Genomic DNA, 27,685 nt, shown 5'->3' with positions numbered 1-27,685 from the left:
TGAAGGGAAATAAAACATTTAAAAATAAGGGAACATAATTAAATATTTTAAGGATATTGGGTCGAGCAAATATTTGATTAAAGGGCAACGAACTTGAGGTTTTAGAGAATTGTGTTAATTAAGATAAATTACTCTGGATGCGCTCCAATGTACTAATAATGTCGTCTCCATAACAATGGATACATAGATATACAAGTATTTAGATCGCTAATGCAGACCACAGACTAGACAGACTGCTTATACACTCTACCTGGATAGGCTGAGCAGGCCTATAGTGTCCCGGCACGCCATGCTACGGTTCCACGGAATGTTTTTGACTGACATCTAACGGCCACTTGTTGCATTCAGGGGTTAAGTTTTACAGCTTTTAAAGAAATACTCCTATTTAAAAAATAAAACATTACGTTTATGAATATTGTCTATTTTTAAAGATTTTGCATTTCCTATTCAAAGGATCCTTAAATATCCCTGAATACAGATGTTTGCTGATTGGTCGTGTACAGTACTTGTACAAAATAGACCAAGCTGTGGAAAATATCGCATATTATAGGTATAAATCGATCTCTGTAACTCTGTTATCTCTGAAGCAGACTGTAAAGCTGAAAACTTTACAACCCCTTGTACACCATGAACTCGTCATTTGAAAAGGTCATTGAATACGTTTTACTTCTCGGGGTGCAAATCTGTAGAGTATTTTTTTTTACTTATTAATTTTAAAGAAGTTTAATAAAAACTAGGCTTTTCCCATTAACTATTTTAGCTTTAAACCCTAAACAGGCTTGGCCGGCCCTATAGTTTTTTTAGTCCTAGCACTTCCATTTTTGTCAATTATTACCGTGAAATTTTGTGACTTTTAATGAATAGTTAATCTAAAGGATTTGTTTGTCAATTTTTTTTAATGCATAGGGTAGGGTACATGGCGGTAAAAAGTCCGGTCTGTGTAAAAAAAAAATATGAAATGGCCTATAACTTGTTTGTTGCTGGCCCTCTGGAAACAGCTTTTCAGGTACAGTGTGTTACACAAAACATGATATTTTTATTTTAAAAACTAATTTCAGGATTTTGTGGGGCAATCTTTTCTTCTTGGTCTCAGTTACATGGCTTTCCATCATATCCAACATCTAATATCATTATTTAGAAACAGTCAGAAACAACAAAAATTATAAAAATTGTTTAAATGAATATAAATAAAAATAAACTTTTCCGATAAACTCTTGTAAAAACATTGATACAAACTGTTAACAACTAAATAATTGTTCGAATTTTTATTGTTTATAAAAATTATCTCATGCCTTGTAGTCTTTACTTCAATCATCTCATTCTGTTTAGTCTTTGTTTGCTTTTTAGTCATTATCTAAATTATTATCTTAAGCTTTGCAGTCTTTATTTTAATTATCTTAAGCTTTGCAGTCTTTATTTTAAGTAACCCAAGCTTTGTTGTCGTCATTTTAATTATCTCAAACATTGTTGTCTTCATTTTAATTATTTCAAGCTTTGCAGTCTTTATTTTAATTATCTCAAGGTTTGTTGTCTTTATTATAACTACAGTAAAACCCTTAACAACGAATACATCGGAAGAATTTATCAAATGTCGTCTTGAAAAATTTTCAATGAGTTTTATACTATATTACGTAAATTTCAGTATTTGCGAAAATAAATAAATAGCCATGAATATGCGGGAACAGTTTTAAAAAGCTTAATATAATCGTTTCATGAAAAAACTAAATATCTGCAACATTCCATTATCACAAAGTGAAGAATACGAAATTTGATGAATTCTTTCGATTTATTCGTTATTAAGGGTTTCACTGAATATTAAGTTTTGTAGTATTTATTTTTATTATCTCAAGCTTTTCATTCTTTATTTTAAGTATCTCAAGCTTTTTAGTCTTTATTTTAATTATCTCAAGGTTTGTATAGTCTTTATTTTGATTATCTCAAGCTTTGTAGTCATTATTTTAACTAAATTAAGGTTTGTACTATTTATTTTTATTATCTCAAGCTTTGCATCCTTTATTTTAAGTATCTCAAGCTTTGTAGTCTTTATTTTGAGTATCTCGAGGTTTGTAGTTTTCATTTTAATTATCTCAAGCTTTGTAGTCTTTATTTTAATTATCTCAAGCGCTTTAAGTATCTCAAGGTTATTAAGTATCTTAAGGTTTGTAGTCCTTATTTAAAAATCTGAAATTCTGCAGGAAAATTAATATTGGTTTCACTTTTTAAAAAAACCTTTACATTCAGATGTATTCTTAATGTCGTCTTAATTTTTATTATCTCGAAAATAAGGGGTGGCCAAAAAAGCGTTGTAATTAGGGTGGTGACTTAGAGCGCTATTTTTGATCCACAATTAACCTTTTTATTCAAAATATTTTAAATTTTTATAACAAGCATAATTGTCGGGTAACTAGGGTTGTTAATCGTTTTTGTAAACGGTTAAACGATCGTTTTTTGTTTCGTTTTCAAAAACGATCGTTTCGTTTTCAGATTAAAACGATCGTTTTTAAAAACGACCCAGTCGTTTTGAACTTTTAGAAAACGAATAGCGATCGTTTTTGAAAACGATAGTTCTTATTAAAACGATTTGCGATCGTTTTTATACGATTGTATTTAAAAAAACGATCGTTTTTGAAAAAACGATCGTTTTTTAATTTTTTTTTATTGACAATTATGTTAACGATTGGGTCGTCGTTAACGATCGTTAACGAAGGGTCGTCGTTAACGATCGTTAACGAAGGTTGTCGTTAACGATCGTTACAAAACGACGAATTTCATAAAAACGATCGTTTTGAAAAACGATCGTTTCAAAAACGACCCTTTTTAAAAAAACGAACTTTTTAAAAAAACGATCGTTTTTAAAAACTATCGTTTCGTTTTCGATTTTTCGTCGTCATTATCATAACGAAACGATCGTTTTTCTGAAAAAGGAAAACGTTAACATCCCTACGGGTAACAAACAAAATTTCTCAATTAGTTTTTAGATCTACAGGGTGTCCCACGAAACAGGACAGTTAGTGAATAGTTAAAAGTATTCTTCCATAATTTGTTAAGTTGTTAGATACCAAAGAGATTAATTAAAAATATTATCTGTCAGTAATATTGTATTAAAATTGATTTCAAAGTAAACTATATTTGAGCAAAAAAATTTTACAAGAAATAAAACTGCAAAATAACTGTAAAGTCTAATACAGTTTATGGAGGAAGACATTCAAAACTATTCACCAACTGTCCTGTTTCGTGGGACACCCTGTATGTCGCAAAAATATGGGAATTAAATGTCTACTTAAATATCGCCTTTGTTCTAAACGAGATTATTTCGTTACAATGATTTTGTAGTTAACACATTTAACAACGGAAACCACTAGTCTCAGGATTTCCAAAATGTGGTCTACCATTCTTTCACCTTCAAAATTGATGAAAATATTTGGAAATTTGTCCAAATTCCAGTTAATTAAAAATCCACAAAAATGTTCAATTTTAAAGATACAAAGAAGGCAGACCACATTTTGGAAAGCTCCTAAGACGTTCAATCTTTTTCGATGCACTTTATGTCATTTTACAGTATATATCGGAAATCAAAGACTATATTCAAGTTTCTTAATTCCCATGTTTATCCATGTTTTTAATTGGACATCATGTACAGTTTAAAGCTACAGCTATCACAGTTTGGAAAGCTGTTTAGACATAAAGATCTTTTTAATACACATTTGATACTGACTCAACATCAAAGAAGATTAAAAAACTAGATTCCCTAATTAATTAGAAGACCGTATGCATACTATATTATTCGGTATGCTGTCGTTAACATAATCTTACTTTACACATGGATTAATAACAACGCAGATATAGAACACAAGATGTCGATTTTTCAAGAGTTAGGTTTTTTGTTTTGTTTACAATAACCCTGAGGCAGAAGCCAAAAGGAGTCGCTCGCATGCTACGTTTAATTACAAGATAGAGAGAGGGCCTGTTCTACGCCGCATGCGCGTAACTCCTTTGGGCCTCTGACTCAGGGTAATTGTGAACGAAAAACCCCTAAATCTTGATAAGACAACATATAGTGTTACTCTGTTTTGTTATTAATCTATGACTTTACAGATAACAAAAATAGAAATGAAATGAAATTTTATCATCTTCGCAAATCCTCAAATCTTCCAATTTAATGTATCCACTCAGAACTCTTGTTTTGTGGATATCGTGATCACTATTTCATCTCGATTGTTTCTTAATCTGCAGATCAAATAATCATTATTCTGCGTAAAATTCAAAATTACCCACTGTGAATATTGAGATCGGGATAATGGGAATCCAACATAAACATGATCAGCTCTCAAACAATTTTAAGGCATTGTCGTATAGACCAGATTTTGTTTAAAGAGGATTATCTTCTCTATACGTAAAAACCTCTATATTTTTGTAACCAGAATTATTTCAGTGCATTCACTGATAGAGAAATACAGCTGTGCAATAAAGTTATACAAATCATTTATTTCAAGATAAGACAGAAATAAATGATAACGACCTTTCCAAGGAGGTTGTGCAGGTTGACATCTCTAATGCTTCTATACTCCGAGCTCTCAGGACGCAGAGAGACGAAGTATGAAGGGGGGGGAGGGTGAGAGAGGAACGCTCACTCTACCACTACCAGCGATTCTAAATAATAGAATAAATATGAATTTGTTTGTTTCTTGTTAGAGAGTAATGGTTTTTGAATGGACCTGTATTTACTATCGAACTCAGCGCTATAAAACTTATAATAGTGAATAGAAATATAGACTTTCGAATATGTTTTCATGAGAAGATGAGCGAGTATATCAGATAATTGTATACCTGAATATTAATTCTGATGTAAGAGTTGCAGCGCAGGTTTAGTGCAAACTGAAGTATTTGAATCAGTTTTATTGCTGTACAGTATACACTGTACATATACCGGTTTACAATCAGGATGTATATAATTTATCCTTCTCCAGGGTCCCTGCAGTACAGTAAGGAGCGGGGGGAGAGAGAATATTCACACATTTTGTTCAATTTCTTATGTATTGTACAGCTTGTACAACAGGCATAGCCAAGTTGTTAATTATAACTTATACACTCAATTAAAAAGAAATACCAATACTGAAACGGGATGAAAGTAAAATATATTAATTTGTAAAACAGCATGGCATACAGGGTGTCTCACGAAACATGACAGTTGGTGAATAGTTTTGAATGTATTCTTCCCTATACTTTATTAGATATTGAAGACTTTTTGTAGTTTATTTTGTTTTAAAAATCTTTTACTCAAATATATCTTACTTTGAAATCAAGTTTACTGTAAGATAACTCTCATACAATATTTTTATTATTCTCTTTGGTATCAACCAACTTTACAAATTATGGAAGAAGACATTTTTAACCATTCACCAACTGTCATGTTTCGTGGGACACCCTGTAGCTTATTTATTATTCATCTGGTAATGTTGGGGTAAGGTATTTATAACTAAAGGGATCAGATTTTATTTTAGCGAACCAATTTTTAAAAGTCTAACATTTTAGCAATTTTCCCTAAATCAACTTAAAGGGCAAAACTTCTTTTTTCCCTTTAACAAAATACCCCGAGGCTGACCCGGTTTTGGGGAATTTTAGACTTGGCTTAAATTCATTAAATTCCGACACCGGTTATTTGATATTGCTCTACAATTAATTATTTACAGAGTTGCAATGTTCCTGTATATTTGATTAATGTGCAGTTGGGCATTTCTGCTGGAATAATATCCAAAATTTTTAACAATGGAAAGCCCAGCAAAAGGGTCAGTTAAAGAAATTGTTCGCGAATATGAAAGTATAAGATCAAGAATATTTTATACTTTTGCCTCTTTATCAGACTAAAATGAAGGAACCCCTGAACAAATTTTTGTATGTATTCGTGGAGGGAAGGGTTGTTAAGCAGCCAGGAGCCCCGCGAAATGACCTCCGGAGCCTCCTGATCTGCAGAATGACCTCCAAGTCCAGCAAAACCATCTCTGTGCCTCTTGCTGCGTCTTAAAGACTCGGTCAGTCTGTCTCCGCGCCACGCACTTTGATCTCCGCTTGCTGTTTTTATTTTGTATTTATATTTTATGGATTAACCAACTAAAAATTAAAATATATCTCTTCATAGTAAAATCCATAATCAATTTGTTTTGATAATTATGCATCTGGCATCAATATAAAAGATGAAAATCTTTCTTTACTGCCGCCTTTAGAAGTTATATTTAAAAATATTAGATGAATTCTATGCTTTTATACCAAATATTTGGATTTTTTTTGTGAAAACGCGGATAATTCGTATATTACTTGAATTTTTATTAATTATAAGTCCTTGATCATTGATCCTTGATCTTTGAAAGGTTTAAAGGGTTCTATTGTGAATCTGGACTAGAGTCTTGACTTCTAGGAAATTACGCTTACAATCCTAGAAACTCTTAAATGTTTTCAATCATAACTCCTGTTTTTGACAAGCTATGGGGAAGAACAAAAATGTTTTATAATGTTCTGCAGCTTTATATAATATTTTTTCTCTATTGTTGCGAACTTTCTGGTGTTCCGTATTGTTGGGCGAACTTTCTCTTTTTACCATTTCTATTTGATCCGCCGATACATTAGCACTTTATAATTTAGTATGAACATTGCTGCCGAAAGGGAAAGGATTCATGTAGCGCTATTTGCTTTTTTATTTGGATCAGCTGCGTCAACTACTCTTTTTTAACTTCTCAGAGCTGAAAACTTTAGACTGGTGGATATCGAGATAAATGCTTGATCCTCTCTTTTTGTTAATATCGAGACTAACCTAATCTTGTACTTGTATCCTGAAAAGTGTATAAAATTTAACCAATCAGAGTCGCGTATATGAAGCCGATAAATTTGAAATTTTGCGTGCCATTTAACATTAATATACAGAAACGGAAGGACTCTCTAATAGAGAAAAATCGGTTTTTGATTTTTCTCTACTTTAGAACGGTCTAAGAAGAAAATCAAAAGTGTGTTCATTGGATACTCAGATTAAGTAATCGGGATTAAGGATATCTCATTTTAAAGTTTTCAGCTCAGGTCAAATAAGTATTTTTCCTAACAAACTATCTCAGATGGTAGAAATTTATAAAGCTTTTTAAAAAATATATATTGAATATAATGTTCCGCCGAAAATATTCCTTTAACAAAAATGTGTTCGTTAACCACATAAATTCCAAGAGATAAGTGCTCTTGTCTCCCTCATTCATTGATTAATATCAGTCATCATTATATTTTTGATCAATACAGTATATTTTACATAGATGAATTTTTAGATTTGAAGGGTGTGTAGATTTTAAAATCAAGCCTGTAAGGGCCTTAGTGATATAATTTCTTTTTAAATGGCGAGCTCTTTAAGAATCGTTATAAGGAAATAGCAAATCAAAACATATTAAAAATAGGATTGAATAAAATATATCAAAATGGGTAGAAAAAATGTATCTCTAGCCACTGAATACTGTACACATGTTTTAAAAATATTTATGAAATTATTTGATTTATGACCAAAAAAAGGGGTTTTTATGGGAGGTCAAACCTTATAGAAATCCAACGTATAGAAACTGCTACATAAAGCAACATGGGGTATTTTCCGGGAGAACATTTTTTATATTTTTGAGAAATTAAACGTTTTCGTTAAAACATTGTAGCTTATCATTATCATTATTAACTGGTTTAGTCTCCTAACTGGTTTAGTCTCCTAACTGGTTTAGTCTCCTAACTGGTTTAGTCTCCTAACTGGTTTAGTCTCCTAACTGGTTTAACAATTGAACAAATCCCTGTTAAAACTTAAAAGTAAAAAAACTACCCGCCCTAGTATAGAGGTGCCCCCCTAGGGTGCCCCTAAAACTACCCGCCCTAGTATAGAGGTGCCCCCCTAGGGTGCCCCTAAAAAATCCCAGATTTACAACATATTTTTTTATGAAGCATTGGGTAAAACTAGCTCAAATACGAAATTTTAGAATTTTAAAATAATTTTTCTAAATGGCCTAGCCATTATGGTGTTTTTCCCGCCATCTTGGGCTTTTTTCGACGATTCTCGGCTAAATAGTTTATCTCGGTCAATTTTGGAAATCGCTTAACTTCGTATTTACAATATTTGTCAGAGTATTTTCCAATATTTGGCTTTTTGATGGTCAAATATGATCAGAAGTAGGTTTTGTTTACACCTTTCTTTAGCTTAATATCTGAAGCTAATTTTTTTTTCACACTCAATTCAAATACTAGATAAAAATATTTGAGAAATTAGAATTGGTCAAAAAAATGTTTTATTGACAAAGGAATTAAGTGCTGTCCACAAACTATGATTTTCTAATCTCTATATCTTTGTAACCCAATGTCGTAGACCTTAGATAGTTCAAACTATTAATACTTACAGATAAATTAATCTAAGTTTGAAATATGAAAGGTTTGCACCATCAGGTTGGAAAATATTGGGATCAGAAGATCTGAGTTTGTGGCAAAAACTCAATTCCTTTAGAGCCGCATGTGATTGGCAAAAAAATATTTATAAACCGTTTTCGGCCTAATTTTCTCCGTAACTCCACTTGTTTGGCCAACTGATGCAACTTTAAAAAAAAATATTTTCACAAAAAGATGCCCTTATATGTTAGATGTTAAGATTTCACGGACATTTTTCTGATATCTTTATAAACGGCATTATAACCTTTAATACAAGGTAAGTTATTTCAGAGGTGTACGCATCTTTTGTACTACAGTGTACTGTCTCATGGGCGGTAATGTAAACACAAGACGGACGTCAAAGCCTGACATGGGATCCATCTTTCACATACAAAATCCATGAAATATTCTGGTCATAGGAAACTATTATGTGAATTATCAAAATTATCAAAATGTACTTGCAATGCTTTTAACCTCCTTGGATACTAAACGAACACTGAGGCATCTATTCTTGTTTACAAATTCCGCCCAAATAGAACTGTTTTCAATATGTACGCAGAGTATACACGACTTCAATTAACTTTCCTTGCATTAGTACCTTGTTCGAACCATTTTTTATTTACTGATTTCCAAGAAAAAAAAAACCTTAGATAAATCAGTTTCCGGAACGATTATTCCATATGTGACGTTAAAATGGAATTCGACCCGTAAACCCTTATCAGTATTTCACACACAGTCAAGGTTGTATAATAAGGTTGTTTACTCTCGATGCGCTGCATTGTACGGAAAATGTCGTCTCCTAAGCTGATAGATAGACAAAATCTGTCATGACGTCACTATCGAATCTTTATTCAGTGACGACATATGATGTGTTTTTATCTATCTAACTTAAAAGACGACATTTTCCGTACATTGGAGCATTTGAGGGCATCAAGAAAAACTAACTGTTACATCGTTATTGTTTATTATTCTAAACAACTGCAGGGTCTAAATTGATCCAAAAAAAAAATGGAAACCATTATTTGAATTATATTTTTCAGGTTTAAAGGAATATGTGGAATAAAGGATTAAAGATTGTGGGTTCCCTATTATTCTTTAGTTGTATTTTAATCTTTACTCTAGAAGCAGGTATAATTTTGAGACTTTTTTATCATTTTTACCACATGGACTAGATATGAATTATTACTACATCAGTAAACCCATTTACATTTTGCTTATAACATATATCTTTTCTAATGAATGACCTTTACACGGCCTGATCCATTAGGATTAGCGTCATCATTTAAGGATTTTGCAGTTTTTTGTGTTGATGGAATTCAAAAATATTAATAGTAAAAAATTGTGACGTTACAAGACAGGAATCTATGTAAGAAAGTCACAGGAAAAGTTTCTGAAAAAATACCAGTAAATAAAAACTTTGGTAAAAAAGTCCCATTTTTTTCTGAAGTCCTATGACAAAATGTCACCGGAAATTAAGTCCCGAGTTTTAGATTCCTGGGACTTCTTTAAATAGAAATAATATGAAGGCTGCCAAAAAGTCTCAGGAAATAATATCACAGGAAAAGAAAAAAAATCATATATTTCTTGGGAAAATGAGGTTAAGTCTTAAACATTTTCATAAAACGGACTATGCATCTGCATATTGAATATACCCATTACCCAGAGGTGTTTGCAATATCAGGCCCCTTTTTACACGGTTGTAAACGTCCTTTGTTTCAATAAATTTTCAACTGTAAAAGGACTTTTTTCCGGAGGCTTTTTTTTACAATATCATACTGGAAGTCTCAAAATGGCAGGACTTCATGTCCAGAGACTTTTTATTTCAAGGACTGTTTTCCACAGGACTTTTTTAGCGCCCAAATTCAGGACTTTATTTCCGGAAACTTTTTTTGGGAGTTACCATAAGGTAGATTGACACACAAAAAAAACAAGCCAATTATTTAAATGAATGCGATAAAGCAACGTTTGTAAATGTAAACTAAATTATTCTCTCCAATACGAACATGCGTAAAATTATGAAATCTTAGAAAATCACAATAAAAAGTATTATGCCGTAAATTCTAGGTTATAACGAATGGTTTATTGAATGGTATAGAATGAAGGTATATTTGGTTGATTCTGATTGCAAAGTTTCAGGTAACCCCTAAATTATTCATGTGGCATGCCAACATTGTTAACTTTAAAATTTTGCATAAATCATGACTTTTAACATGCAAAACAAAGAAACAAAGAAACATGTTCACTGTGAACTCATGTACATTTTAAAGTGCTGGGCCGACCTTTTCCCAGTTATAGCAAGCTGGGCAGTGTACAGTAAACATTTGGCTTTTTAATAATAACAAAACATTTCAATTAAATAGATTTAAGGAGAACGATTAGAGATCAGGGTGAGAATTTATCTTATGCAAAATAGTTTATACATTAATTCGAATAACTAGAGTTTAAAGTAATTTTCTGACATGTACACAACAAATATCAAAGCATATTAAAACAAATCTAATTAGTTTTACATGAATAGCATTTCGGTTTATAACACATTGTATTTTTACCAAAGGTTGCAATAATATAAGGGTTAAAAAATAATATAATCAGGCCCCTGGACAAATGAGTGTCGACTTTAAATCGTCTTCGTTCATAAAAAAGATATGTATCATACATCCAAACATTGCAGTTTTTTACTAGTTTGGGAACCCAGCTTTGCCCGGAGATTTCTCTTTAAATTAAACCCACTCAACTTAAACCAGGCTAAGAACGTTACTAGGGTCTCCAATCAAAATTTGAGGCAAATTGGTCAAGACTCAAGGGGTTTAAGAGCTATAATTAAACATGCAAACAGACAAAAACAGATTACCTCTTAACAGGAATAGATAAACCTAAATTTCAGAATTCAGAGTTTTGGTTTTTTTCAGATCCCAGAGTAAATTTAACAAGACTCAACATTTCCCAAACCAACCCTAGAACAGCTGTGATTGGGTATATTTAATCATTATAGTTCTAATAAAAGTTTTAACAATGACTATAATAATAATAACTATATAAACAATGATTATAATGATTTTTGTAAATAATAATAGCTGTAAGAATGATAACAATGATAATAATGATAGTTTAAATAAATACAATCTAGAGGGAATGTTCTCGATGTAAATTTTAACATTACAATGGAACCTGAAGAAGAGTATTGTGTACCAAAGTAAATATTTTTCAATTAAAAAATCGATTTTGTTTCTTGTTTAATTTTTAATTTCGATAATTTTTATTATTATTTTTCTTCAAAATCAGATAATATTAAAAATATGTTCAAAAAATCTTTCTTTTTTTCCAAGGATGATAGAACCCAAATATTTGTATTTTCAAAATAGAACGTGTAAGTTATTTAAATGAATTTCATTTAGAATTCTGAACTTTATTTGGTTTGGTGACATTATTCCGGTTAAATACCAAGATAACATTATTAGGTGCGCGAATATTAACCAAGATTATCCTAATACTCCTCTTTAAAATCTAAAAACTGATCCACGCCAAAAATGTTAATTTGGCTCAAACTCAACTAAATTTCTAAAAAAGAAAAGATAAAATTATAAATCTGAAGTTAAAGGGACTGCCAGCGTAATCTACACAAATTCACAAAGATTCCCTTTAAACCTTTAACTGATCATCGAGGACAGAGATCTCATTGTATATCTCTTAAATGCTGTATAAAAAGCCATAAGCATGTGAGTGTACGCTGTTTGTAAACTCAAAAAGGATGGCGTCAAATTTCTGGAAAACCAAGAATATTTTAATCCAACGAGGTTTTTATTAATTCAAACATTTGAATATTTAAATTCTTTTAGAAAGTAAATATATAAATATTTCTTTAATAAGACAAAGTGCAAATAATGGATTCAACAGTTTATGTATATAAATTAGAAAACGTCTGTCATCATCGCGGTCAAAGGTTTAAAGGGTATCATTGAATGAAAGGTTCCTTGTAATTGCGCGTACAGTCCCTTTAAACTAACTTTATACAAGGTTGCTGTATATAGGATGATGCTTTAATGACGACCTGAAACTCTAAAAATATAAAGGTTGGTTTTGTTTAATTAGTAAATTAAATTCGAAAAGAAGAAACCAGTGTGAGAGCTGAACGGATATTTTAGAAAACATATCAATAAAATCTGAACAATCGTTTCTAAAGTCTCATCCTTTATGGGTAACCCTGTACATAACTTCATTACAAAATATCCTGTAAAATGTACAACCTATAGAACCCATGGAACTTTGTACCTTATAAGACATCTATGATATAAAAATCTTTGGTGTACTGTATAACTTGTCCGATCCTAAATTTGTTAAGGTTATTGATTCTAATTATACCAATACGGTATTGTTTATTATATTTATTAATAATTCAACACTGAGTTTTATAACAAACAATTAAATAGAAATAATATTTAGGTCAGACTCTGGACTGAAAATATTACTGAAGAATTGAGAACAAATATATCTTTAATCAAAATTTTTGATATAAATGAGTGAGTTGTTTTTATTCATTTTTTAATAACCACTGTACCTCACAGTACAGTACAGTTCTGCACTGTACTGTAATTACATGAATTTTATTATTAGGCGATAATTCATTTGGCGCATTGTCCCGTTTTGCCTCATATAGTCTGTATTTTTACTGTTCAGCTGGGGCTAGTTGAAATTCGACCCGGTACATGAAATGAATTGGAGTGTATAGTGTACTGTACTGTACTGTACTGTACTGGACATTTATCATTGGCCAATTCATTAATTATATTAACCCGTAGATTTGCATAAGATGGAGATCAATGCTTGATCATGAGATTCACAATACAAATATTTTTAATTCTGGGATCGAACTTAAAGAATTGGAAAGGACGCTAGGCTACCTAACACCGGTTGATTCCTTTAACTTTAAAATTCTGATTCAAAATTAAAACTTAGGTAGTTTAGCGACCTAGTTCAAATTCTTTAATTCTTCAGTCCCTGGTTATGTTTAATCTCTGTAAAGGTACATATCAGAGTTTGAAACGTATGAGGTGTTAAAAAACGAGAGCAACAAGGGGGCAAAATCAGATATTCTNATACCAGGTAAAATCAGATATTCTCAGAAACCAGGTAAAATCAGATATTCTCAGATACCAGGAAAAATCAGATATTTTCCTGAAATCAACTTAACAATATCATATTATCTAGATAATTTACAGAAATGGAGGCGTTTATTTTGACACTGATTCAATTTGGTAATTTTTTTACTAAATTACAATTCCACTCCCTCCCGCCCCCAACCCTCTTCTCATGGGTACCCCTGCGACATTTTTTTCAGGAGGCATTATCATTTAATATGATTTTTACAGTTGCTGGCCATATTTCGAGTGAATGTTATAATTCAGTCAATTCTTTAGAGGGTTTAAACTAAAGTGTGAACAAAACTTTGTTTAAACCTTCAGTCAAAAAATTAATTTTATTTTCAAACTTAATACCATACTCTTAAAAGATATTCTCACAATTGAGAAACGAGTTTTACCTCAATGCTTAAGGTAATTTTTTTCATGTGCACCCTCCCCCTCCCTCCCTCCACTACCTCATCCTTAAAAATAAATATTCTAAATAATGTAAATATTTATGTGTCTAATCTGTACTGTCACATTTTATGTACATACTTTCAGTGTGAAACCCCTGCTTGATTTATTGATTGCTAGTTTTGTTATTTTATCCCCCTCACCCTGGAATAATATTTCAAATGGTGCACTGGGCTTTCCTAAGGTCAGTCATGTTGTTTTTTTGTAACTTCCTCTTTACACATTGATAGTATACATTGCTTCACGATATAGGACGTCTCACATGTTACAAAGAAGACATAGCCCTAAAAATATACTTTTGTTGCACTAATGTAGATTTTTCTATTTAATACTTAAAAAATGATATATTTGTCTATATAATTATATAGATTATATAGACACATCTTTAAATTGTATTTTAAATCAAAATATTGGAGAATATTGTGGCATTTTCATGTCTTAAATTAATTATCAAATATCAACAAAAAATGTTCGCGGATTTATCGATTTTTTTTCGTATATTTTGAAAAGTAAAAATTTTTAGGCACAATTTTTTATTTTTCACCATCCATTAAATTTCCATGGGTCCCGGTCGACATGTCAGGTCCCACATAAAATTTGGGCTGGATCGGTTCAGCCGGTTCAGACTTAATTTTTTGGATTCCAAACTTACAAACAGGCGCACACAGACTAGCAAAGTATCTATATAAAAGAAGTTTTCCTTAAATCTTTAAAGAGAAAACCAAATAGAAATTTAATTAAATCATGTTGAATATTAAAAATAACAAAAAATAACATTTTTGCTAAGGGATTATGTTTCTTTCTGATTAACATTTTGATTAATTTTAGGGATCTCGGTTCTTAAAATATGTACTGGATGCTTTAAAACTTAACATAAAAAAGGTGACGATCTTTTTTTTGTAAAATTATTCTATTTCTTACTTAGAAAATGAAGAAAAAAAATTAGAACATTAGAACATGAGAACCTTAGAACAATAGAACATTAGAACAATAGAACATTGGAACATTAGAACATTAGAACATAAGAACATTAGAACATTAAAACATTAGAACATAAGAACATTGGAACATTAGAACATAAGAACATTAGAACATTAGAACATTAGAATATTAGAACATGAAAACATTGGAACATTAGAATATTAGAACATTAGAACATTAGAACATTAGAACATTAGAACATTAGAACACTAGAACATTAGAACATTAGAACATAAGAACATTAGAACATTAGAACATTAGAATATTAGAACATTAGAACATTGGAACATTAAGATATTAGAACATTAGAACATTAGGATATTAAATCTTGTGATTCCAGGACCCTGAAGCTTACATTCCATATAGAACTGGTCCTGCTTTCTTTTCTGGATGTTTTGTAAGTTTCCAGATTTTGTTAACATGTTAATTATTTTACTTGATCTTTAAATATTTTATAGTTAAAATATGTTTAGAGAAACTACAATATATATGCTATAAATATGATATGTTTAGAGAAACTAAAATATATATGCTATAAATATGATATGTTTAGAAAAACTACAATGACTCTGTTATTAATATAATATGTTTAGAGAAACTACAATATATATGCTATAAATATGATATGTTTAGAGAAACTAGATCATATCTGCTGTAAATATGATATGCTTAGAGAAACTACAATGACTCTGTTATCAATATGATATGTTTAGAGAAACTACAATGACTCTGTTACCAATATAATATGTTTAGAGAAACTACAATTTATCTGCTATAAATATGATATGTTTAGAGAAACTACAATGACTTTGTTATCAATATAATATGTTTAGAGAAACTACAATTTATCTGCTATAAATATGATATGTTTAGAGAAACTAGATCATATCTGCTATAGGTATTATATGTTTAGAGAAACTATAACATATCTGCTATAAATAATAAATATTACTAGAAAAAATATTTTATGAATATTATGTTTTGAGAAACTACAGCATTTATATATAAATTTGGCTTGTCTGTCTGTTTGTTTGTTTTGTTTGTCTGTCTGTTTTTATCCAATAAACGTCAAAACGGCTGAACTGATTGGGCCCAAATTTTTTGTGGGACATCACGTGACCACAGGGAAGGTTTATGAATGATCAAAATTTCAAATATTTGTCTCCATCAAAATTCGATCTTCATTAATTTTGAAATTAATGAAATTTTGAAAATCCACGAAATTTTTGTGAAAATCCGCGAATTATTTTTGTTTTGTTTTACGATGTAAACAAAGAGAACATGTTCACAATTAGTTTAGAAGATGGGCGCGAAGCGCCCTATAAGGCTAGTATCTGTATAAATATTGTATGTTAATAGAGCAACTACAACATATCTGATATGAACATGATATATTTAGAGAAACTACAGTATATCTGTAATAAATATGATATGTTTAGAGCCCGTCAGGACATTTGTTGGAAAATGACGCTAGATTCTGATGTGTGTATTTTGCTTAGTCAACTACACTGATCATTGTTATTAGGTGCAGTACGTGGAAAAGGGATATGAAAATAAACCAACATTTCGTGGGGGGGGGGGGTTGTTCATGGTCTATTTGGGTTATAAAAAGAATTGTAGCTTTTTCTTCATAAATATAATCTGGTATAAATATCTATATAGCTAAATGTGCCCATTAGTAAATACATAAATCATGTATTTCAATTAACCCAATCAATAGTTGTAGATATATATAACTCCGTCATACCCATATTGTGATTTTTAACTATGTAATGTATACCTTGTAATTAAAGACCCAATGTCAATCTAAAATGAAGAAACATTGAAAATTGATACAGAGACAATTACAGTGTTGAGAGTAATTTGGTTTTGCTGAAATATATACAAATTGAGATCGTTGACTTGAGTTATGGAATTGATAGTTACGAGCTAGTGCCTAGAGGACATCGATAGCTTACAAGATCGCGCCCATTGGTGGTTGCGTTGATAAGTCAGGGGATTGTAGCCGTGTGGATCTTGTCCTGTTTGAGGCTTTGATAGTTCACTGGATTATAGCCATGTGTTGACATTGATAGTCAAGAGAATCTAAGTTATATCTGGATAGATACTGGTTAGAGAAATTGTTATGGAGTAGGGAATTTACTATAAAAGTGGTGATAGTGGTTGGGTTAAGGAACACTAGTTAAATTTCAAAGACTCTAAGGAACAATAAAGCAACAAGTTGTGGACAGGGTAAACAGAGTGTGACAATGGACAGTTTTAAATTGTACCCTAGAGTACCTGCAGTAAAGAATCAGACACCAGAATACCAAAAATGAAGGAATCCGGAAAAGCGGGTGGAAACCTTCTATACAAGGAATTGGAAGTCATGAAGCAGAGGTTGGAACAAGATTTAAAAACAATGGTAAAGATTGCAAGAGTGAAAGGAATGTTGGAGCAGAACAAGAAGATGGATAAATCAGAACAATGTATGGAACAGCCACAGAGAGTAGTGGAAACAGGGGAAGCAAAAGAGGATACACACAACAAGATGTGTGATATCGTAAATAGTACAAGAGAAAGGGTACAGGGCTTCAATGAAAGAGCTTTAAAATATGCTGGAAATCCTGAGATAATGGTGCTCAAACTTGGAAACTCATCTGATTAACAATGAATGGGAAACAATCCCAAATGAAGCAGTAAAAAGGATGCTGCGGTCCTGCTTCACCAAAGCAGCTAGAAAAGAGATAGTGCTGTTTCATCCAACAGGGTTAGTATTTAAGAACTATGGAACAAGAGATTTTTACAGAAATGTTGAAAAGGATCTCACCCATTTCAGAACTATGAAACAGGAGATTTTTTTGTAGAAATGATGAAAAGATTCTCACAACAAAAATATGATGATAGCAAGAGACTGGAATACCTAGACAAGAAACAGAGAGAAAATGAAGAGACCAGAAGAGCTCATGCAGACAAGATGAAACGAAAACAGGAATACCTGGACAGGAAAAAGGAAATGGTTGAAGAGAATATTATGCTGCCAAGGAAGATTTATGGTTACAAGCATCAGTTAGTAGACAAGCCGTGTACCTTAAGAAACAAGAGAATGATAGATAAAACATTAACAGAAACGATGAATTATGTATAAGAATCACATAAGATCATGAGAAACATCAAGATCAACCATCTGCAATACACAGCCTAAATCTAGAGAAGCATCAAGATCAAGAGAATGATCATCAAGTTCAGGAGAAGAATTAAGATCAAGAGAATAAGCATCAAGATCAGGAGAAGAATCAAGATCAAGAGAAACATCAAGATCAAGAAAATATCAAAAGCAAGTACGCTACACATCGACAAACATGTTTAGTATAAACACAGAAAAACAAATACCTACAGTGGAAACAAGTCGAAAGAAAGGAATCAAGACCAAGAGAACAAGATAAAAGAAGAGGAATTGCTGAACCAAGGAAGTTAGTAAAGGAGAGAAAAATCAACAATAGAATGAAGGCTGAGAGAAAAGGAAATTTAAAAAGTTCAAGCTGAGGATATGGAAAATAAGCAGGGAGAATGATGCAAAGAGCTAATTTTTAAAATCCAACACATGTAATTATTATACAGTGAAACCCTTAATAACGAATACATCGGAACAATTTATCAAATGTTGTCTTGAAAATTTTTCAATGAGTTTTATACTATATGACGTAAATTTCAGTATTTACGAAAATAAATAAATAGCCATGAATATGCGGCAATAGTTTTGAAGAGTTCCATATAATTTTAATTAAAAAACTAAATATCTCCAACATTCCATTATCAGAGAGTGAAGAATATGACATTTGATGAATTCTTTCGATGTATTCGTTATTAAGGGTTTCACTGCAGCAAGAACCAAAGATGTGTATGAAAAATCTACAGCTGTATCCAGAACAATTAAGGAGTTAAACAGACTCAGCAAGGACATTAAGAAAGTTAATCTGGTTCCAGAGAATCAATGGAATGTATGAACATATGGATGTAATAAATCTAGGTCCCGAGATTACTCTACTCAAAGTCTAATTATAGTCTCAATGACTCTATCTCTAGCCAAAATTCAAGGCTCTGTATACGTCCGTATAACACAACGTTTCATGTAGTACTAATTTATTTATATACAGGTAAATCAAACTGACCGGATTGGCCGGTCAGGGTCAACATTGAAATAGATAAGATATATTAATAACATTGATAATAAAGATCGTACTAATCATTACAACAGAAAATGCTACAAATCCCCGGGGGACGTGTCGAGAGTTATCATTCAATGCAATCTTAACGATCTCTCGACATCTTATTTCACCAGCATTAGTCATCAGTCGCTCCAGCTGGATTTGGGTCGGCCCCAGGTCTAGCAACATTGGTGATATCAACGCGTTAAGGAGCAACATCCTAATCTATAACCCCAAGTTGATATCTACGGACACATCCAGCTCCAGGTACTGACTGAATGACATCAAAGAGTTGCAGAACAATATCATTACCTCTAACTCTGTGCTGATCTTGGTGGGCACATTTAGCTCTCGTTCCTCTCACGTTAGACTGTTGGTGTAGAACCTCTAGCATTGATAACTTTCCCTAATGACAGACTCCAGCTAGATTTGTATCTCTGACCATGTAAACATATCCCTCCCTTATATTACAGACTCCTTGGTTTCTGGTTAAGTTACACTCCATTTCATGGGAAGAAAACAGATCTTTTCCTGACATCATGTAGATGGGCATCTGTGGTTGGAGATTGCAGTCGGGTGTATACATCAGAGCCCGTGATTTAAAAACTTCGGCTCGAGCCGTAATTCCTTAAACCCACTTTAAGACCCAATCTTCGACCCAACTATGATGACAGCTTGTGTCACGTGATTGACAGCTGCGAGATCTTAGGCTTGACTTAAGGAGTTAAGCCTAATGAAAATAAAACCGACCTTGGTTGGTTTTAGTGGAGAATAAGGCTCAAAGTTGGGTCTTCTTCTCATCAAAACGCGAAATGCGCCAATTCCAACTATGAAAATCCTCCAAATACAAAATTAAACCGGTTTTATGAACTTAACTCTGTTGAAAATTAGATGCAACCTAAATCCGAAAGCCCGAGCCGTAAATAAGGCTCAACAACAGCTTAGACCCAAGTCGTATTTTCTTGAATTTTTTAAATCACCGGCTCTGATGAGTTAGTTCGCTTCAATCCTTAAAACCCTCCGTAGTTTGATAGAGAGGAACATGAACAGAAGCATTAAACCCGTACAAAACAGAGAGCTACTCCATGACTTGTTACGCCTCCTTGTGTTCCTTGTTGACTGACTGGTAGCTGGAGAGATAAGATTGCTCTGCACCGCTGCCGTACTGGCATGTCCTGGCTGCACTGATAAGGCTGCGATCATTCCTGCCTGTTGATCCCTAATAACTGGGGTAAGGGGTGAAATTCGTACTGTCCCAGCCAGGTTTTCTGTTGATCTCTCCATTTAGCCACAGCGATCCAAAATACAGTTTATCCATCCTTTGCATTTCTTGGCTTGAATCTCTTGGTCCCAGCTAGCTTTATACTCCTCATATTGTACACAAGGAATATCGTTCAATCCCCTCTTGATCCCCTCTCACTTTCTCCCTTTATCATGATGGAGGTTTATCAGTTCAGTTTGCCCTCTCTTTACTCCTCCAGCCCCCTCATGCATATATATCTCGTTCTCCGGATGATAGACTGGCATTGTACTTGAGGATTGAGGTATGGTTGGCTGGGTTTGTTCATCTTGTAATCTCCTCTTGATCCCCTCCCTCTTCCTCTATTCTTTGTTATGGCTGTTTTCCTCAGGTTCAGCTTGGCCTCTCTTTACTCCCCCAGTCCCCTCCTGCATATCTATCTTGTTCTCTGGGTTATAGGCTGGCACTGCACCTGAAGATTGGGGTAGGGTTGGCTGGGTTGGTTCTCCGGTATTTTCCAGGCTGGGGAGGGGCTGTTTCTCTGCCCCCCTCTTCCCCTCTCCCTGCATATTAACTTCTCCATCTAAATCTAGTGTGGGGTGGGATCCCCTCCCTCCCTCTTCACAGCTGGATGTTATCTGAGTCCCGCGGTCAGTCTGTGTAATCCCCTGTGGTTCAGTCTGACCAGCTGTATCCCTCTCCAGGGTCTCGTTCTCTTCTGTCCAGCTGTCTCTGTCCAGCTGTCTCTGTCCTTGGTTTACCTTGCTCTAAAACTGCGATCACCTCAGCTAGCACTGGAGCCATCAACCTTATGATCTTGTAGGGCCCCGCCCAATATGACCTGAGTTTGTCACAACTGCCTGGAATGATTCTAGGGTCAAAGATCAATACCCACTGGCCTATGTTGAACTGGTTAAGGATCGGCTTATATTACTGCGCGTTCCTCCGCACCATGCAGGGCATTTATCCCGCTCTCAGCATCCAATTCTTCAGCATCTGACATGTCCTCCACCAGCCCTGGCAAGGCATTAACGTCCATGGGCACCTGTCCCGTCTTCAACATCTTGTCAGCCTTAGTTATCTCGCTCTTATCATACCTGTATGTACTTTGTAAGCCTGCCAAATCCTGGGCTGGGGCCCCTGGGTCCAGGTTATAAGTCCTCAGGTTCACTAACTGGTGGGCCAGAACTGCCTTAATCTCCTTTTCATGCTTAATATCTTTAGGCATAAACATCAGGCAAGTTTTCCTCAGTTCTGCATTATATAATCCTAACAACATATTATTCTTGAACTCGACTAAACTTCTCCTGGCTGGGGGGGTGGGCTTGCACGAATAATCTTAGCTTGTCCGTGTAATACTGACGAGCATCCTCATTTCTTGCCTGTCTCCTGGCCAAGCATTCCATCTTCCTGCCTTCCTCGTCCTTTTCGTGAGTGAACTTCTTCAATAATTCTTGAAAGAATTCACCAATCTCGTAGTTGTCGTAAGCTAATCCATCAGGTTTCAACAATACTATCTCAGACTGTGCTTTTCTTGTTATACAGTCTAGCAGCATCCTTTTTACAGCATCGTTAGGGATCTTTTCACACTTAAATCTCAACAGATGTTTCTCCAACTCACCACACCAGTCAAACACCTTACTAGGGTTACAGTCATATGTTGGGGCTCTACAGCTAAAATCCAACAGCCTCTTCTCATATTCAGCTTCCGCCCTGCTCATATCTCGTAATGTCTGCCTATCTCCTCTGCCCGCTGCCTTCTCCGCCTTCAGCCAGGATACATAGTACTCTTGTGAATCTTCCACCTTAGGGCGTTTTAATACTGCGACTACTCTTCCGATAGGGTCCTGTGTCTCCGGTGTTGCTGACTCTTGCCACGTCTGGGCGAATGATTTATCCTTATCTGCTTGATATCCGCCAGTTCCTTCTTAGTCTCCTTCAGTTGGGCTTGGAGCAGCTGAAACTGCTGCCTTATTTCCGCCAAGCCATCTATCGCTGGGTGAGATGGTCCCTCCATCTCTACTTCTGATCCAGAATCGTCACTGGGTAAACTCAGATATCCTTGAAAGGTAGTCACTGTATTTCCTGCAGCCACACTTGATTCACTCACAGGCAAATCCTCTCCTGTTAAAACTTCTCTGGCTAATCCGTTAAACCAGGTTTTCACTTTACTCTTTTTCTGGAATACTTTCGGAGTCTCGTGCATCTAGATCTGGGTCCTAGGTTATCCCACCGCTGCTACCACTTTTGTAATAAATCTAGGTCCCGAGATTACTCTACTCAAAGTCTAATATAGTCTCAATGACTCTATCTCTAGCCAAAACTCAAGGCTCTGTATAAGTCCATATAACACAACGTTTCATGTAGTACTGATTTATTTATATACAGGTAAATTAAACTGACCGGATTGGCCGGTCAGGGTCAACATTGAAATAGATAAGATATATTAATAACATGGATAATAAAGATCCTACTAATCATTACAACAGAAAATGCTACATGGAGTTGCTGGAAAGAAAGAAGTATGTCAAAAATAAGGGATAGACAGCCCCATTTTTCAACACACTCTCCCACCCCCAATTTGTAGCAAATATAGAGGCCCCATTGTAATTTAAGTTGTACATTGTCCATATAGCTAAATGTGCCATTAGTAAACAAATAAATTATGTTTTCCGATTAACCCAATCAATAAATATAGCTAGTTGACACCGATAGCCAATGAGATCGCACCCAGTAGAAGTGGCATTGATAAGTCACAAGATTGTAGCCATGGGGATCGTGTCCTGTTTGAGGCATTGATAGTTCAAGGGATTGTATCCGTGTTTTGACATTGATAGTCAAGAGAATCTAAGTTATATCTGGATAGATACTGGTTAGAAGAACTGTCATGTAGTAGGGAATTTACTACAAAACTAGAATATATCTAATATGAATTTGATTTACATGTATTCCAGGTGTACCAGAGTGCTCTATACTTGGGTAAGCAGTGCTTGAATATTCAATTTATTGTTCAATCAAAAAAACATTCTCATACACAATTGGTCCACGAAACATTGTGTATGAGGATGTTTATCTGTTTTTTTTGAACAATAAATTGAATAATTTAAATTTGATATTTTTAGAGAAACTACAATATATCTGTATAAATATGATATGTTTAGGGAAGCTACAATATATCTGTAAAAATATGATATGTTTAGAGAAACTACAATATATCTGTATAAATTTGATATTTTTAGAGAAACTACAATAAATCTGTATAAATTTGATATTTTTAGAGAAACTACAATATATCTGTATAAATATGAAATGTTTAGAGAAACCACAATATATCTTATATAAATATGATATGTTTAGGGAAACTACAATATATCTAAATAAATTTGATATTTTAAGAGAAACTACAATATATCTGTATAAATTGATATTTTTAGAGAAACTACAATATATCTGTATAAATATGATATTTTTAGAGAAACTACAATATATCTGTAAAAATATGATATGTTTAGGGAAACTACAAATATATCTTATATAAAAATGATATGTTTAGGGAAACTACAATATATCTGTATAAATATGATATTTTTAAGGGAAACTACAATGTATCTTATATATATTTGATATTTTTAGAGAAACTACAATATATCTGTATAAATATGATATGTTTAGAGAAACTACAATATATCTTATATAAATATGATATGTTTAGAAAAACTACAATATATCTGTATAAATATGATATGTTTAGAGAAACTACAATATATCTGTATAAATTAGATATTTTTAGAGAAACTACAATATATCTTATATAAATTTGATATTTTTAGAGAAACTACAATATATCTTATATAAATATGATATGTTTAGAGAAACTACAATATATCTTATATAAATTTGATATTTTTAGAGAAACTACAATATATCTTATGTAAATATGATATAATTAAAGAAACTACAATACATCTGTGTAAATTTGATATTTTTATAGAAACTACAATATATCTGTATAAATTTGATATGTTTAGAGAAACTACATATCTGTATAAATATGATATGTTTAGAGAAACTACAATATATCTGTATAAATATGATATTTTTAGAGAAACTACAATATATCTGTATACATATGATATGTTTAGGGAAACTACAATATATCTTATGTAAAAATGATATGTTTAGGGAAACTACAATATATCTGTATAAATATGATATGTTTAGAGAAACTACAATGTATCTTATATAAATTTGATATTTTTAGAGAAACTACAATATATCTGTATAAATATGATATGTTTAGAGAAACTAAAATATATCTTATATAAATATGATATGTTTAGAAAAACTACAATATATCTGTATAAATATGATATGTTTAGAGTAACTACAATATATCTAAATAAATTTGATATTTTAAGAGAAACTACAATATATCTGTATAAATATGATATGTTTAGAGAAACTACAATATATCTGTATAAATATGATATGTTTAGGGAAACTACAATATATCTTATATAAATATGATATGTTTAGGGAAACTACAATATATCTTATATAAATATGAAATGTTTAGAAATACTACAATATAGCTTATATAAATATGAAATGTTTAGAGAAACTACAATATATCTTATATAAATATGATATGTTTAGAGAAACTAGAACATATCTGTTATAATTATGATGTTTAGAGAAACTACAATATATCTGATATAAGTATGATATGTTTTGAGAAACTACAATATATCTTATATAAATATGATGTTTAGGGAAACTACAATATATCTTATATAAATATGATGTTTAGAGAAACTACAATATATCTGATATGAATATGATGTTTATAGAAACTACAATATATCTTATATTAATATGATGTTTAGAGAAACTACAATATACCTGATATAACTATAATGTTTAGAGAAACTAGAACATATCTGATGTAAATATGATATGTTTAGTGAAACTACAATATATCTGATGTAAACATGATATGTTTAGAAAAACTACAATATATCTGATATGAATATGAAATGTTTAGAGAAACCACAATATATCTTATATAAATATGATATGTTTTGTGAAACTACAATATATCTTATATAAATATGATATGTTTAGAGAAACTAGAACATATCTGATATAAATATGATATGTTTTGAGAAACTAGAACATATATGCTATAAATATGATATGTTTCGAGAAACTACAATGTTATCAATATGATATGTTTAGAGAAACTACAATGTTATCAACAAAGAAAATAGAATATATATTAGAGTGGAATTTAGACAATCCCTCGGTATGAATTTTTTCAGTCTCTTTCAGCCTGAAAGGGAGTTCAAAGTGTGCAAATCATGTAAATGTTCACAAATTATATGCAGTAGAGTACATTAATACAGTATGTTCCCTAGACTATCCATTTCAATTTCAAATTTTTTAAAGCTGTGAAATAAACTTTTTAAAATAAATTAGGTGAATGAATCATTTGATTTATAGTTATAACGGAAAGTCATCGTTTGTAAAGTGAAAGGCATAGAGTCTGTGTGAAATGATCATTGGTCAATTATGAAACCAGCCTATTTCATAATTTGGTTTTCTTTTAATATTAATTTTAGATTTTCTATAAAATGATGTTCCTGAGCTGAAAACTTTAGAATGTTGGATATCGAGATTAATGCTTGATCTCCTCTTTTTCTTAATCTCCAGATTAAATAATGCTTGTTCTCCTCTTGTTATTAATCTCCAGATTAATTAACCGATCGGGATTAAGGATATCCCATTCTAAAGTTTTCAGCTTAGGACTCAAAAGGTTATATAGCAAAAATTTGTGAAGTACACCTGCAGTATGGAAACAGTACAACAAAATGGCCGTTTTTACACTTTTTTCTATTAATTCCACTCTAATATATATTCTATTCTCTTTGGTTATCAATATGATATCTATAGAGAAACTACAATGACTCTGTTATCAATATGTTATGTTTAGAGAAACTACAATGACTCTGTTATCAATATGATATGTTTATTGACACTGCAATGACTCTGTTATCAATATATTATGTTTAGAGAAACTGCAATGACTCTGTTATCAATATGATATGTTTAGAGAAACTACAATGACTCTGATATCAATATGTTATGTTTATAGAAACTGCAATGACTCTGTTATCAATATAATATGTTTAGAGAAACTAAAATGACTCTGTTATCAATAAAATATGTTTGGAGAAACTACAATGACTCTGTTATCAATATGATATGTTTAGAGAAACTACAATGACTCTGTTATCAATATGATATGTTTAGAGAAACTACAATGACTCTGTTATCAATATGATCTCCTATGAGTATCTTGTATCTAATCAGCCAAATATAAGTTTGGTTTATCAGGTAAAATTTAAAAGTTAAGAATTTTTCACGATTTTGTTTTTAAAAGTTAAAAGATTGTAACAAATGATATAAAGAGGATGATTTTGCGCTACATTTTGAACAAGTTTTATTCTACTTTTTTAATTATTAAATCTAATTTGGTATATTTTTATATATTATTAATAGGAATCGTTAATATTTTTTATCTAGACTCTTGATGCCTCTTGGGGAAAAAGATAAGAAAAAGATGAGAAAAAGTTGAGAAAAAAAATAAAAGAAAGATGAAAAAATTGGTGTTTTGATGTGGGAACTTTTATCTGAGAAAGCACTTAAGGGACTGTGAACCTAATTATAATTCATACTGAGGAACGTAGAGTTCATACAAATTCAGAAAGTTGCAGGATACGACTTGTATCGTAAAAAAAAAAACAATTTAAATTCAAACAAATCACTCAGATTTTACAACCTAAAGTCATCGACTATTTTTCGACGTATTCGTACATAGTTAATATTTCATAATATTTTTTATTTGTTTTGTATACAATGCACTGAAACCGCCGAAACAGTTGGCCGCCAGATGTCTCTACTCTCGATGCTTTGAATGATTACATGTGGTAGAGACACCTAGCTGAAAAAGTCGTTTTAAGTGCAATGTATGTATATAAAACAAACAAAAAAATATTATAAAATATTAACTATGTACAAATGCGTCGAAAAATAATCGATGACTTTAGGTAATATCAGAATGATTTGTTTGAAATTAAATTGATTATTTTACGATCCGAGTTGTATCTTGCAACTTTCTAAATTTGTATGGACGCTACGTTCATCAACATGAGTCGTTTTTAACTTAATTGTCTCCTGATAGACGCAACAGACAGAAATAA

At 32.2% G+C, this 27,685-nt stretch overlaps 1 protein-coding gene and 2 long non-coding RNA genes across 6 annotated transcripts; 2 read left to right on the top strand and 1 right to left on the bottom strand.

Annotated features, from left to right (window-relative positions):
- Positions 1-541: 541 nt before the first annotated feature.
- Positions 542-1,207, top strand: LOC111706945 (uncharacterized). The gene is made up of 2 exons (XR_002766344.1): positions 542-1,006; positions 1,059-1,207. It is a non-coding gene; the product is annotated as an uncharacterized LOC111706945 (long non-coding RNA).
- Positions 1,208-4,465: 3,258 nt separating this feature from the next.
- Positions 4,466-4,902, bottom strand: LOC111706953 (uncharacterized). The gene is made up of 2 exons (XR_002766348.1): positions 4,828-4,902; positions 4,466-4,650 (listed from the first exon to the last, which is right to left on the bottom strand). It is a non-coding gene; the product is annotated as an uncharacterized LOC111706953 (long non-coding RNA).
- Positions 4,903-8,995: 4,093 nt separating this feature from the next.
- On the top strand, positions 8,996-27,088 carry LOC111706949 (uncharacterized). Of its 4 annotated transcripts, XR_002766345.1 has the most exons (13): positions 8,996-9,552; positions 10,489-10,560; positions 11,334-11,397; positions 11,552-11,617; positions 11,820-11,882; positions 12,439-12,494; positions 12,865-12,941; positions 13,445-13,676; positions 14,103-14,199; positions 14,844-14,897; positions 15,337-15,393; positions 26,736-26,819; positions 27,009-27,088. XR_002766345.1 is itself a non-coding variant. In XM_023479905.1 (7 exons), exons 3-7 carry the CDS (start codon positions 14,059-14,061, stop codon positions 27,036-27,038), a joined length of 366 nt encoding a protein of 121 aa, XP_023335673.1. In that variant the 5' UTR covers positions 8,996-9,552; positions 10,489-10,560; positions 13,445-14,058; the 3' UTR covers positions 27,039-27,088. The 4 variants fall into 4 exon arrangements, 1 of the variants encoding a protein (XP_023335673.1); XR_002766346.1 differs by lacking the exons at positions 26,736-26,819; positions 27,009-27,088 and adding an exon at positions 15,670-15,746; XR_002766347.1 differs by lacking the exons at positions 11,552-11,617; positions 11,820-11,882; positions 12,439-12,494.
- Positions 27,089-27,685: the final 597 nt, after the last annotated feature.

Source organism: Eurytemora carolleeae, unplaced genomic scaffold, assembly GCF_000591075.1.
Source record: "Eurytemora carolleeae unplaced genomic scaffold, Eaff_2.0 scaffold753, whole genome shotgun sequence".
Taxonomy (NCBI): Eukaryota; Metazoa; Arthropoda; class Copepoda; order Calanoida; family Temoridae; genus Eurytemora; species Eurytemora carolleeae.
This window is presented reverse-complemented; position numbering and strand designations above follow the sequence as displayed.

Coding starts and splice junctions, on each gene's coding strand:
- LOC111706949 (XM_023479905.1), top strand. CDS start 14,059: ATGTGTCTAATCTGTACTGTCACATTTTATGTACATACTTTCAGTGTG. Junction 14,200..14,843: donor GTGCACTGGGCTTTCCTAAG/GTCAGTCATGTT, acceptor GATTAATTTTAG/GGATCTCGGTTCTTAAAATA. Junction 15,394..26,735: donor CTTTCTTTTCTGGATGTTTT/GTAAGTTTCCAG, acceptor TGATATGTTTAG/AGAAACTACAATGACTCTGT.